At 41.7% G+C, this 14,235-nt stretch overlaps 1 protein-coding gene across 1 annotated transcript in view; it reads left to right on the top strand.

The window, feature by feature from the left end:
• LOC124004142 (voltage-dependent L-type calcium channel subunit alpha-1D-like) overlaps window positions 1-9,162 on the top strand; it is a 72,449-nt gene extending 63,287 nt beyond the window's left edge. The window contains exon 14 of the mRNA XM_046312925.1: window positions 9,146-9,162. Within this exon, the coding sequence (XP_046168881.1) occupies window positions 9,146-9,162 (17 nt within the window). The remainder of the gene's footprint in view (window positions 1-9,145) is intronic.
• The last annotated feature ends 5,073 nt before the right edge of the window (window positions 9,163-14,235 follow it).

Below are 14,235 nucleotides of genomic sequence, written 5' to 3'. Positions count from 1 at the left end.
ACATACATAAATAACTTTTTTTCCATAAACCAGCTCTAAATCATGTAGTTGAGATCAGTAGTTGTGTGGTGGTGTTGCAGGTTCTTTGGACCCTACAGTATGGTATTGGTAAGTCGTTGTGGTCAGTGGTTGTGTGGTTGTAGGTTCTTTGGGCCCTAGAGTGATCAGTAGTTGTGGAGTTCAGTAGTTGTTTGGTCAGTAGTTGTGGTCAATAGTTGTGTGGTTGTGGTCAGTAGTTTTGGTCAGTAGTGGTCAGTAGCTGTGTGGTTGTGGTTAGTAGTTGTGGTGAGTGGTTGTATGGACAGTAGGTGTGTGGTCGGTAGTTGTGTGGTTCAGTAGTTGTGTAATTGTTGTCAGTAGTTGTGGTTAGTAGTTTTGGTCAGTAGTTGTGTGGTTGTGGTCAGTGGTTGTGAACACCAGCTCTTTCCATGACATAGACTGACAAGGGAATTTAGCTTTTACCTGGATTCATCTGATTGATGTAACGTGTTCAATACACTTCAGTCAGTGTAGATGAAGATGAGGAGACAGGTTAGAGAAGGTTTTTTTAAGCCTCAATATAATTGCGACATGGGTTGTGTGTGTGTGCTATTCAGAGGGTGAGATTTAAGTGTCTTTAAGGTGTATGGTATTAGGTGCCAGGCACACCAGTTTGAGTGTGTCAAGAACTGCAACGCTGCTGGGTTGTTCACGCTCAACAGTATCCCATGTGTATCAAAAATGGTCCACCACCCAAAGGACATCCAGCCAACTTGACACAACTGTAGGAAGCATTGGAGTCAACATGGGCCAGCATCCCTGTTGAACGCTTTCGATGCCTTGTAGAGTCCATGCCCTGACGAATTGAGGCTGTTCTGAGTGCAAAGCAGGGGTGCAACTCGATAGTAGGAAGGTGTTCTTAATGTTTGGTACACTCAGTGTATGAGTAGATGCATATAGGTTTTCACCATATATGCCCATAATACACATATTGCCATATACAGTGACCTCTGTAACTATTGGGAGAGTGAAATGTTTTGCTGTTTTGGCTCTGTACTCCAGCACTTTGGATTTGAAATGGTACAATGACTACGAAGTTAAAGAGAATACCGATGAGTGAGAAAGTTAGACAGACGCACAAATATCATACCACCCCAAAAATGCTAATCTCCCCTGTTATTGTAATGGCTGAGGTTCCAAATGGCATTCTATTCTCTATGTCAAAGGACACTACTTTTGCCCTATGGGCCCTGTTCAAACGTGGGGCACTATGTGGGGAACAGGATGCAGACCATGAAGAGTCATAGATGTTGCTGGAAGTCCAAATTTTGAATGAAACTTGCTGATTCTGTCCCCTGTGCTGCCGATGGTGCACGTCTGCGTTACACAATGGCTGGTAAAGAACACACGATCAGTGACTCTTCTCTTTCGATCAGAGCTTAAGACCAAACCACCCTTCTGTCAGTAATGTCCTGACATGTCATAAAAACACCAATTCAAGCAAGATTGAACATGACAATAATTCCAGCTGTAGGTCTGTGTGTTTCTGTATGTGAAGAACATAATATTCAAAAGTAGCATTCTATATTTCCTTATAAAACAGATCTCGGATGACTTTTACAGTCCTGTTTCAGCTGGTTGGCACCACTTTACCATGTCCTTTCTAAGTATGTACCAGACAGTGGATGGTTGGCTAAAATAAAACATTATTAAATTAAGCATCTGAACACACTCTAATACTTGATAAACTAGATTGCTGGAGATTGATTTGTACACAAAGAAAGCATAATATCACACAAGACACAAAACCAAATGTCCATATGTTTTAGTATTGAGAGGGGAGTAAATTGTTATGGGGGAGTAAATTATTCTACAATCCAGAAGGTGGCACTATGCACCTGAATTAATCATTCCCTAATACAGTTTCAAAGTCCACTCGCAAAATTATTTCAGTAATCTTGACAGTAGAGTTATCCATTGATTCACATTTAAGATGTACTATCAGTAAATGTTCAATCAACGCATATGTGTGGATTGCATGTGTCAAGTAGTGCTGTGGCCAAGTCTACCTCAATTCCAGTCCACTCAAGAAATTAACTGGTGTGCGATTCAAAACGGAAGAAGACTGAAATTTGTCTTTGCTTTTATTTGAACCTAGAGTCGGATAAAGTACAACGCCCCTGGAGCAGATTAAGGGGTTATGTATTTGTGTTTATTATGGATCCCCATTAGCGTCTGCCAAAGCAGCAGCTACTCTTCCTGGTGTCCAGCAAAATGAAGGCAGTTTATACAATTTTAAAACATTACAATACATTCACAGATTTCACAACACACTGTGTACCCTCAGGCCACTACCACATATCTACAGTACTAAATCCATGTGTATGTATAGTGCGTGTGTGTGCGTGTGCGCGTGTGTGCATGTGCCGATGTTTGTTATGTGCATTGCTCAAGGGCACAACGGCAGGAGATGGCATCTAGGATACTGATACAACCCTCCGGTTGCCAGCTCACTCCCCACCAAATGTCCCCATTGGAATTTGAATCAGTGACTGACTGCTGGCCTGCTTCAAATCTCTAGGCTACCTGCCACCACAGATCAGGGATTTTGGAGGAGGTAATAATGGGTTTGTTTTAGATGTTTCCCCTTTTTATATTGCACATGTATCAGTGCTTGCATAGATAACACTTGAGATTTTAAGCATTCATGAAACAAAATAGGGTTACTTGTTTTTTTTTCAAGATCAACATTGATTTTAATGTTTTTAATGTAATTCTTATTTACAATTCACAATTATGTAGGAAACTACAATACACAATTGACCTGGTCCCCACAGTTAAAAAAAACAAGAACATTCAAGCATCTGTTTAGAGGCACACAGGGTAAAATGACCATGAAATTAATGTTGCCTTGAGATCGGAGGGCAGAAGATAAATGAAGGGGTGCAAATCACCTGCATTAGAAAGGTGTGGGAGTAATTACTAGTGATTGAGTTTCCCCTCATGCATTTCATTTGTGGAGCTAGGCACACAATCTCCACTCTATTTGACCGTGCCAATGACCAGCACTTGGGTTTATTTGATCTTAAATCTAACCGTTAATTCCTGTATATTTCCAGCATAATGATGTCTCTGGCAGAGAATGCGAGGAAATGTATCCTCACAAAAATAAACCTTGATGTCCTCACGTGAAGTAATATGAGGGCCGTGTGCAGTTTGAAGGGGTGATGGGGGAACCAGTGGACAGACTTACTGGGTGAGAGGGCTATGAAGGCCAGTATGACCTTTGGGGACATGTCATACCCAACAGAGGACTGCTACAGGGTCTACGTGCAAAATGGCAAGGTCAGAAAGTAGTGTATAGCCCAAAGATTTTAGCTATCTCACAAAAGATCAGTTGGATGCTCATAGTTATACAACTAGCTAGAGATCAACAACTTGCAAATATCTGTTTTAGGGCTGCCAGTTTAGGGCTGCTAGTACCGCTGTGTTTTAGCCTAAAAATTATTTTTTTGTGGTTGTGGCCTTTCAAATAGATGAATCTTTTATAAAAATGAGTCTTAAACTAAAGCATTAGCTGATTTATTAAACCAATTAATAAAGTGATCTACACATCCCTAGTGTACAATGGTGCACAAAACAATAGGAACACCTTTCTAATTTTGAGTTGCACCTCTTTTTGCCTTAATTCGTTGGGACTCGATCCACAGGGAGGCCCATGTTGACGCCAATGCTTCCTACAGTTGTGTGCAGTTGTCTGGATGTCCTTTGTGTGGTGGACCGTTCTTGATACACACGGGAAACTGTTGAGCATGAAAAACCCACTCAAACCGTTCACTAAAGTCTTTTGTCTTGCACATTCACTCTCTGAATGGCACAGATACACACGCCATGTTTCAATTATCTCAATACTTTAAAAACCATTCTTTAAGTGGATTGAAGTCGATTTAACAATCAATAACATCAATAAGGGATCATAGCTTTTTCCTGGATTCACCTGGTCAGTCGGTCATGGAAAGAGGTGTTCCTAATGTTTTGTATACTCGGTGTATATCTACAATACCCCTGTTTACTTAACATCAACGTTTAGCGTCAATAGTGGTTGGTGCCGTTTAGGATTATGGAGGACAGTATTTTTTTTACAAATGAGAATGGCCTTATTTCTATTACAGCATATTGGATGACTGCCATTCATATTCCATTCACCCAGTTCAATGTAACATCAATAGGTTTAGGCTAGTACATGATACTCAAAATTGCCATATACCCATCATGAGGTTGTACAACCAAGCCTACAAATTAAGTGTATAATGTAGGTGCACAGGTCACAGGTAATAAAACCGAAAGACTTGACTTGGAAGAGTTGCTGTGTTGGATAGCCTTAGCCCGCTAGCTAACATAAATAGCATTCCTCTCTGAGTCGGATTGTTGAGTAGGCTAAATTAGCTGCATTAGCTACATAAGTGAAAGGTGAACTAAGAAGAAAAAACCGAAACAAAATATACCTAGCTCTCGCTCTCTCTCTGCTGCTTCACCTGCATGTTTTAAGACATTAATTTGTTAACTGTTAAACAAGTGTCTTTATTTAGTGCAGTGATAGCTTGCTAGTTGTGGATTATGCTTTCAGTGCTAGAATCATTCTCTGACATCTTGTCAGTTCATACTGCGAGTTCTGCTAGGTTCGAGGACATCGTCTGGAAGATGTCACAATTACTTTGTAAGTCTTTGGAAGAGGGTGAGAACCATCAGCCTTCAAGGTTTTGTATTGAAGTCAATGTATCCAGAGGACTGAAAGTAGCTGTCCTCCAGCTACACCGCTATGCTACCCTAGAGGGTGCTGTTGAGCTACTGTAGACCATTGCAAAACAGTGTGTTTTAATCAGTTATTTGGTGACGTGAATGTATTTAGTATAGTCTTACCTAAAAAAGGATAACTTTTTTTCTCAAACTTTTTTAAAAGGAATTTCACTGAGTAGGATGGTCCTTCCCTTCCTCCTCTGAGGTAACTCAACACGCTAAACAGTGAGTTCGCTGGTCCCATGCATTTACTGAACTATACAGTGGCAAGAAAAAGTATGTGAACCCTTTGGAATTACCTGGATTTAGACATAAATTAGTCATGAAATTTGATTTGATCTTCTTAGTCACAACGATAGACAAACACAGTGTGCTTAAACTAATAACACAAATTATTATATTTGTCTTGTCTATATTGAATACATCATGTAAACATTCAGTGTAAGTTGGAAAAAGTATGGGAACCCCTAGGCTAATCACTTCTCCAAAAACTAATTGGAGTCAGGAGTCAGCTAACCTGGAGTCCAATCAATGAGATGAGATTAGAGATGTTGGTTAGAGCTGCCTTGTTGATGTTGGTTAGAGCTGCCTTGTTGATGTTGGTTAGAGCTGCCTGATTTGAGTTTACTATTCACAAGAAGCATTGCCTGATGTGAACCATGCCTTGAACAAAAGAGATCTCAGAAGACCTAAGATGAAGAATTGTTGACTTGCATAAAGCGGGAAAGGGTTACAAAAGTATCTCTAAAAGCCTTGATGTTCATCAGTCCACGGTAAGACAAATTGTCTGTAAAGGGAGAAGGCACTGTTGCTACTCTCCCTAGGATTGGTCGTTCTGCAAAGACGACTGCAAGAGCACAGTGCAGAATGCTCAACGAGGTTAAGAAGAATCCTAGAGTTTCAGCTAAAAACTTACAGATCTCTGGAAAAAGCTAACCTCTCTGATGAGCCTATGATACGTGAAACACTAAACAAGAATGGTCAAAACCTCATGCCAACTGTGAAGTTTGGTGGAGGGAGAATCAATTCAAATCAAAGTGTATTTGTCACGTGCGCCGAATATAACCGGTGTAGACCTTACAGTGAAATGCTTACTTCCAGGCTCTAACCAACAGTGCAAAAAAGGTATTAGGTGAACAAGTAAAGCAATTAAAATAACAGTAGCGAGGCTATATAGAGTAGCGAGGCTATATAGAGTAGCGGGGCTATATACAGGTACCGGTTAGTCAGGCTGATTGAGGTAGTATGTACATGTAGGTATGGTTAAAGTGACTGGCATATATGATAAACAGAAAGTAGCAGTAGCGTAAAAGAGGGGTTGGTGGGTGGCAGGACACAATGCAGATAGCCCGGTTAGCCAATGTGCAGGAGCACTGGTTGGTCGGGCCAATTGAGGTAGTATATGAATGTATAGTTACAGTGACTATGCATATATGATATACAGAGAGTAGCAGCAGCGTAAAAGAGGGGTTGGGTTGGGGGGGCACACAATGCAAATAGTCCGGTTAGCCATTTGATTACCTGTTCAGGAGTCTTATGGCTTGGGGGTAAAAACTGTTGAGAAGCACTTTTGTCCTAGACTTGGCACTCCGGTACCGCTTGCCATGCGGTAGTAGAGAGAACAGTCTATGACTGGGGTGGTTGGCGTCTGACAATTTTTAGGGCCTTCCTCTGACACCGCCTGGTGTAGAGGTCCTGGATGGCAGGCAGCTTGGCCCCAGTGATGTACTGGGCCGTACGCACTACCCTCTGTAGTGCCTTGTGGTCGGAGGCCGAGCAATTGCCATACCAGGCAATGATGCAACCATGCTCTCGATGTTGTAGCTGTAGAACATTTTGAGGATCTGAGGACCCAAGCCAAATCTTTTTAGTTTCCTGAGGGGGAATAGGCTTTGTCGTGCCCTCTTCACGACTGTCTCGGTGTGTTTGGACCATTGTAGTTTGTTGGTGATGTTGACGCCAAGGAACTTGAAGCTCTCAACCTGCTCCACTACAGCCCCGTTGATGAGAATGGGGGCGTGCCTGGTCCTCCTTTTCCTGTAGTCCACAATCATCTCCTTAGGTTTTGGTCAACTTAGCATCATGGTTTGGGGCTGCTTTGCTGTCATCGACGGAAAAATGAATTCCCAGGGTTTTTCTTTTTGCAGGAGAATGTCAGGCTATCTGTCTGCCAATTGAAGCTCAACAGAAGTTGGGTGATGCAGCAGGACAACGCCCCAAAACACAGAAGTAAATCAACAATAGAATGGCTTCAACAGAAGAAAATACGCCTTCTGGAGTGGCCCAGTCAGTCCTGACCTCAACCCGCTTGAGATGCTGTGGCATGACCTCAAGAGCGGTTGACACCAGACATCCTAAGAATATTGCTGAACAGAAACAGTTTTGTAAAGATGAATGGTCCATAATTCCTCCTGACCGTTGTGCAGGTCTGATTCGCAACTACAGAAAACGTTTGGTTGAGGTTATTGCTGCCAAAGGAGGATCAACCAGTAATTCAATCCAAGGGTTCGCATACTTTTTCCACCCTGCACTGTGAATGTCTACACGGTCTGTCCAATAAAGACACGAAAACGTATAATTGTTTGTGTGTTATTAGTTTAAGCAGACTGTGTTTGTCTATTGTTCTGACATTTCATACAAAAATCCAGGTAATATCCAGGTAATTCCAAAGGGTTCACATGCTTTTTCTAGACACTGTATATAATCCCAACTGGATTTCTGGGGGTGGGTTACTATTTTCTCCATGCATCAAGAAAGCATATTTGATTTGATAAACCATTTAAAGCATTTTTCATCTTGTAAACATTGCGCATGGATTCAAGTGTGCATTATTCTGGAACAGGGCTTAAATAGCAATAGGGGTCTAATTATTGTTTTCATTGCTATTTTAGAGATGCAAAATAGCAGTTTCTCTTTCAATGCACCCTCATATACTATAACACACCTTATTTGTTATTTAGCAGTATATTTTACTAACCCCCAATTTAAAACATACTGTTTTACAAAGTCAAAAGGTACATGTAGAAATCCATAGGCTGCAGGAAAGCATGTCCCGGATACAGAAGTCCCATTCTTGCGTCGTCAGGCACAAAGCCTGGCTGCACAGTTAGAGGAGTTTAAACAAGCCAAACTCATTATCTATAAAGGTGGCGTGGCGTGGAGTTGGCTGCGACCAGGTTAGCCATTGGAGTCTTGCCAGAAGGACCTGAAAGTTCACTCAGGATAACCAAATAAATCCGGGCAAAATTACTGCAGCTGGAATTTTCCAGGGAGCGAAATGGAGATGTTCTGTATAAAGAAACAAAACATGTTCAAGGTAATACTTAGCGAAAAGGTTACCCTGTTCTTCCTGAGGGTCAGGTATAGTTTTAGGAACCAAATATGGAGACTATTTAAATGTTCAATAATCCATAGAAATCCTATCATTACCAGGCAATGCTTGGAGTAACCCTGGATTGTAAAAACTGTCATGGTCAAAACATACTGATATAGTAGTAGCTAAAATGGGGAGAAATCTGTCTATAATAAAGTGATGCTCTGCCTTCTTAACAACACTATCAACAAGGCAGGACTTAAATGCCCTAGTTTTGTCGCACCTTGACTGCTGTTCAGTCGTGTGGTCAGGTGCCACAAAAAAGGAATTAGGAAAATTACAATTGGTTCAGAACAAGGCAGCACGGCTGGCCCTTGGATGTACACAGAAAGCTATTATTAATGATATGCATGTCAATCTCTCCTGGCTCAAAGTGGAGGAGAGATTGACTTCATCACTACCTGTATTTATGAGAGGTTGTTGACATGTTGAATGTCTGTTGAGCTGTCTGACATGTCGAGCTGTCTGTCTAAACTACTGGCACACAGCTCGGACACCCATGCATACCCCACAAGACATGCCACAAGAGGTCTCTACACAGTCCCCAAGTCCAGAACAGACTATGGGAGGTGCACAGAGCCATGATTACATGGAACTATTCCACATCAAGTAACTGATGCAAACAGTAAAATAAGATTTAAAAAATATATAAGAATAAAAAAACTTATGGAAGAGCGGGGACTATGAAGCAACACAAACATAGGCACAGACACATGCACACATGCACACACACACAAACACACACACACACACGATAACATACGCACTATACACACACGTATATATGGATTTAGTACTGTAGATATGTGGTAGTGGTGGAGTAGGGGCCTGAGGGCACAATGTGTTGTGACATCTGTGAATGTAAGGTTTTTCAAATTGTATAAACTGTCTTAATTTTGCTGGACCCCAGAAAGAGTAATGGGGATCCATAATAAACACAAATGAGAATACTTCATAAAAAGTCCCCTCCAGATGACTGTGTGATCATGCTCTCAGCAGCCGATGTGAGTTAGACCTTTAAACAGGACAACATTCTCAAGGCCGCAGAGCCAGAAGGATTACCAGGACGTGTACTCTGAGCATGTGCTGAACAACTGGCAAGTGTCTTCACTGACATGTCCAGCCTCTCCCTGTCTGAGTCTGTATTACCAACATGTTTCAAGCAGATTCAAGCCGATGACACATTGGTAGGCCTGGTCACTGACAATGATGAGACAGCCTATAATGAGGAGGTCAGAGACCTGACCGTGTGGTGCAACAACCTGTCCCTCAATGAGACCAAGACAAAGGAGATGATTGTGGACTACAGGAAAATGAGGACCGAGCACACCCCATTCTCATCGACGGGGCTGTAGTGGAGCAGGTTGAGAGCTTCAAGTTCCTTGGCATTCACATCATCAACAAACTAACATGGTCCATGAAGTGGGCACAACAAAACCTATTCCCCCTCGGGAGACTGAAAAGATTTGGTATGGGTCCTCAAATCCTCAGAACGTTTTACAGCTACACCATCGAGAGCATCCTGACGGGTTGCATCACTGCCTGGTATGGCAATTGCTCGGCCTCCAACCACAAGGCCCTACAGAGGGTATTGCGTATGCCCCAGGACATGACCGGGGCCAAGCTTCCTGCCATCCAGGACCTCTACACCAGGCGGTGCCCTAAAAATGGTCGAAGACTCCAGCCAACCTAGTCATAGACTGTTTTCTCTGCTACCGCACGGCAAGCACAAAAAACAAACCCACATGACAATGACAATCACTCACAAAACAGAAAGGGAAGCCAGAGGGTTAAATAAGGAGCATTGATTATGGAATGGAAACCAGGTGTGAATAATGAAGACAAAACAAAGCGAAAATGAAACATGGATCGGTGGTGACTAGAAAGCCGGTGACGTCGACCGCTGAACGCCGCCCGAACAAGGAGAGGGACCAACTTCGGCGGACGTCGTGACAGTACCAATGATCGGCATGACATTTTGTCCACCTTGAACCTTTAGCCCTTCTCCATGCAGGTAGCCTAGTGGTTAGAGCGTTGGGCCAGTAACCAGAAGGTTGCTGGATTGAATCCCTGAGCGGACAAGGTCATCTGTTGTTCAACCCCTGAGCAAGGCAGTTTACACACTGTTCCCTGGGCGCTGAAGATGTGAATGTTGATTTAAATGTTTATTTTTTTTATTTTACCTTTATTTCAACAGGTAGGCCTGTCTCATTTACAACTGAGACCTGGCCAAGATAAAACAAAGCAGTGCGACACAAACAACACAGAGTTACACATGGAATACACAAACATAGTCAATACCACAATAGAAAAATCTATATACAGTGAAAAAGTAAGATTAGGGAGGTAAGGAAATAAATAGGCCATAGTGGCGAAATAATTACAATTTAGAAATTAAACACTGGAGTGATAGATGTGCAGAATATGAATGTGCAAGTTGAGATAATAGGGTGCAAAGGAGCTAAAAAATAAACAATATGGGGATGAGGTAGTTGGGTGGACTATTTACAAATGGGCTATGTACAGGTGATCGGTAAGCTGCTCTGACAGCTGATGCTTAATGTTAGTGAGGGAGTTATGAGTCTCCAGTTTCAGTGATTTTTGCAATTCGTACCAGTCATTGGCAGCAGAGAACTGGAAGGAAAGGCGGCCAAATGAGGAGTTGGCTTTGAGGGTGACCAGTGAAATATACCTGCTGGAGTGTGTGCTACAGGTGGATGCTGCTATGGTTACCAGTAAGCCGGGGCTTTACCTAGCAAAGACCTATAGATGACCTGGAGCCAGTGGGTTTGGTGGCAATTATGAAGCGAGGGCCAGCCAACGAGAGCATACAGGTCGCAGTGGTGGGTGGTATATGGGGCTTTGGTGACAAAACGGATGGCACTGTGATAGACTGCATCCAATTTGCTGAGTAGAGTGTTGGAGGCTATTTTGTAAATTACATTGCCGAAGTCGAGGATCAGTTTTACGGGTTATGGCAGCATGAGTGAAGGATGCTTTGTTGCGAAATAGGAAACAGATTCTAGATTTAATTTTGGATTGGAGATGCTTAATGTGAGTCTGGAAGGAGAGTTTACAGTCTAACCAGACACCTAGTTATTTGTAGTTGTCCACATATTCTAAGTCAGAATCGTCCAGAGTAGTGATACTAGATGGGCAGGCAGGTGCGGGCAGCAATCGGTTTGAAGAGCATGCATTTAGTTTTACTTGCATTTAAGAGCAGTTGGAGGCCACGGAAGGAGAGTTGTATGGCATTGAAGCTCGTCTGGAGGTTAGTTAAAGGTGTCCAAAGAAGGGACAGAAGTATACAGAATGGTGGCAACTATTAAGGCAACCCCCCACAACTCTCTGATTCAGAGTGGTTGGGTGAAATGCAGAAGACACATTTCAGTTGAAGGCATTCAGTTGTACAACTGACTAGGTATCCCCCTTTCCCATTCATGGAATGGATTGCATGTTCTCAATTTGTTACACAATGAGACAAGACATAGCCTAAAGGGGGCACTGGTGCATTTGTTTAAAACTGCTTTTGCTTCACTTTGTCAATTAAGGGCTCACCACAAAGCACAGGATACTCTCTGTAACCAAATGTTATACATATGGGGTTAGGGAACAGGCCTTGTGACAAGGGAATATGAGGCTTGTGTTCAACTGGATAGCACTGTAAATCTGTAAAATTGTAACCTTGTATAAGAGAATTAGTGTTTTGAAAACATTGTCACTTGGATCCAGTAGGCTGTAGGTCGGTCTTACAACCCGTCGAATATTGCAGTGTTCCACAGCTCATAACTGTCCTGACATTTTGAAAATCAGGTTTTTTGCTGAGTAATATTTGAAATGGAGAGATATTCAGAGTTACATGGACAAACAAGTCTCCAAGTACCGACCCAAAGTTATGGAAGGTAGTTAGTTCGTAACAAATTGTCTGAGATTTGTATGTGGTTTTTGAATGTCATCTCGTCTCAATAGCAGTACTGTACACATTTACCACCTCAAAGTTATTATTACCGTTGCATGGCAATGGCTAGCATGAGCACAGTGCCACATTCACACAAAGACAATGTTCCCCTGCTTCTGCATGCCAGAGTACTACGAGGTAAACCGCAAACTGAGACAGATTTCCTTTGGGATTTTTCAAACATCCTGAGAATAGAATACATTCAGAACAGTTGGACTCAAAATGTGCTGTGCACACCTAAAAAAAGGCCAAGCACTGAGGTTTTCATCCCACCGTGAGTGTGTTTATGTCTCTGTGTCCTGAACTTAAACCTTCAGGCTAAACAAAAGGATTACACACCTCTTGGGTTAGATACTGTCTCTGGCACAGTCCCTTCAATGATCCTCTCTATGCCAGGTTTGGAGTTGTTACTACGTGGACAGAAAGACGATCATCCGGGCCCTCTTCCTATTATCCCCCTTGTATCCGGGATTGAGACATTGTTAGGATTGTATTTTGTCATGTTAATAAGAATCAATTTACTATGCTGAAATTAAAGAGATAGTTTTGACATGTCCCATAATTCACTTAGAATAAAATGTAAGCAATATTAGGTTATAATGGGCAATATTGAAAGTGTTTTCCAGTGGATGCAATAAATTTCTATACCATAACAATCCAAAACGCTCTATACAGTGCATTCGGAAAGTATTCAGACCCCTTGACTTTTTCACATTTAGTTACTTTACAGCCTTGTTCTAAAATGGATTCAATAGTTTTTTTCTCATCAAACTACACACAATACCTTAATGAAAAAGCAAAACCAGTTTTTATTTTATTTTTGCAATTGACTTTTTAAAATTAAAACTGAAATATGACATTTACATAAGTATTCAGACCCTTTACTCAGTACTTTGTTGAAGCACCTTTGGCAGCGAATACAGCCTCGAGTCTTCTTGGGTATGACCCTACAAGCTTGGAACACCTGTATTTGGGGAGTTTCTCCCATTCTTTTCTGCAGATCCTCTCAAGCTCTGTCAGGTTGAATGGGGAGCGTCGCTGCACAGCTATTTTCAGGTCTCTCCAGAGATGTTCAAGTCCGGGCTCTGGCTGGGCCACTTGTGGACATTCACAGACTTGTGCCGAAGCCACTCCTGCATTGTCTTAGCTCTGTGCTTAGGATCGTGTAAAATTATTCTAAAAACATGCATCCTGTTTGCAATAAGGCACCAAAGTAAATCTGCAAAAAATATGGCAAATAAATTTGTTTTATGTCCTGAATACAAAGCATTATGTTTGAGGCAAATCCAACACAACACATCCCTGAGTACCACTCTTCCTATTTTCGAGCTTGGTGGTGGCTGCATCATGTTATGGGTATGACTAGAGTTTTTTTAAATAAAAAAGCAGGACAATAACCTAAAACACAAGGCCAAATATACACTGGAGTTGCTTACCAAGACAACATTGAATGTTCCTGAGTGGCGTAGTTACAGTTTTGAGTTAAATAGTCTTGAAAATCTATGGCAAGACTTAAATGACTGTCTAGCAATGAGCAGCAACCAACTTTACAGAGTTTGAATTTTTATTTTAAGAATAATGTGCGAATATTGAACAATCTTGGTGTGCAAAGCTCAAGGGACTGCCAAAGCAGATTCTAACATGTATTGACTCAGGGGTGTAAATACGTATTTAAATTAGATATTTCTGTATTTAATTTTCAATAAATTAGCAACATTTTCTAAAAACACATTCACTTTGTCATTATCGTTTTTTGTGTGTAGATGGGTGGGAGAATTGTTCTTTTTTAAATTAATTTTGAATTCAGGCTGTAACACAACAAAATGTGGAATAGGCCAAGGGGTATGAACACTCTCTGAAGGCACCATCTGTCATGCCCTGACCTTAGAGAGCATTTTATGTCTCTGTTTTAGTTTGGTCAGGGTGTGATTTGGGTGGGCATTCTATGTTCCTTTTTCTATGTTTTGTATTTCTTTGTTTTGGCCTGGTATGGTTCTCAATCGGGGACAGCTGACTATTGTTGTCTCTGATTGGGAACCATACTTAGGTAGCTTTTTCCCCACCTATGTTTTGTGGGTAGTTATTTTCTGTTTAGTGTCTTCTGCACCTGACAGGACTGTTTTTCGGT

Source organism: Oncorhynchus gorbuscha, linkage group LG18 (genome assembly GCF_021184085.1).
Source record: "Oncorhynchus gorbuscha isolate QuinsamMale2020 ecotype Even-year linkage group LG18, OgorEven_v1.0, whole genome shotgun sequence".
Classification (NCBI taxonomy): Eukaryota; Metazoa; Chordata; class Actinopteri; order Salmoniformes; family Salmonidae; genus Oncorhynchus; species Oncorhynchus gorbuscha.
Note: the sequence above shows the minus strand (reverse complement) of the source record. Positions and strands in the feature narration are given on the sequence as shown.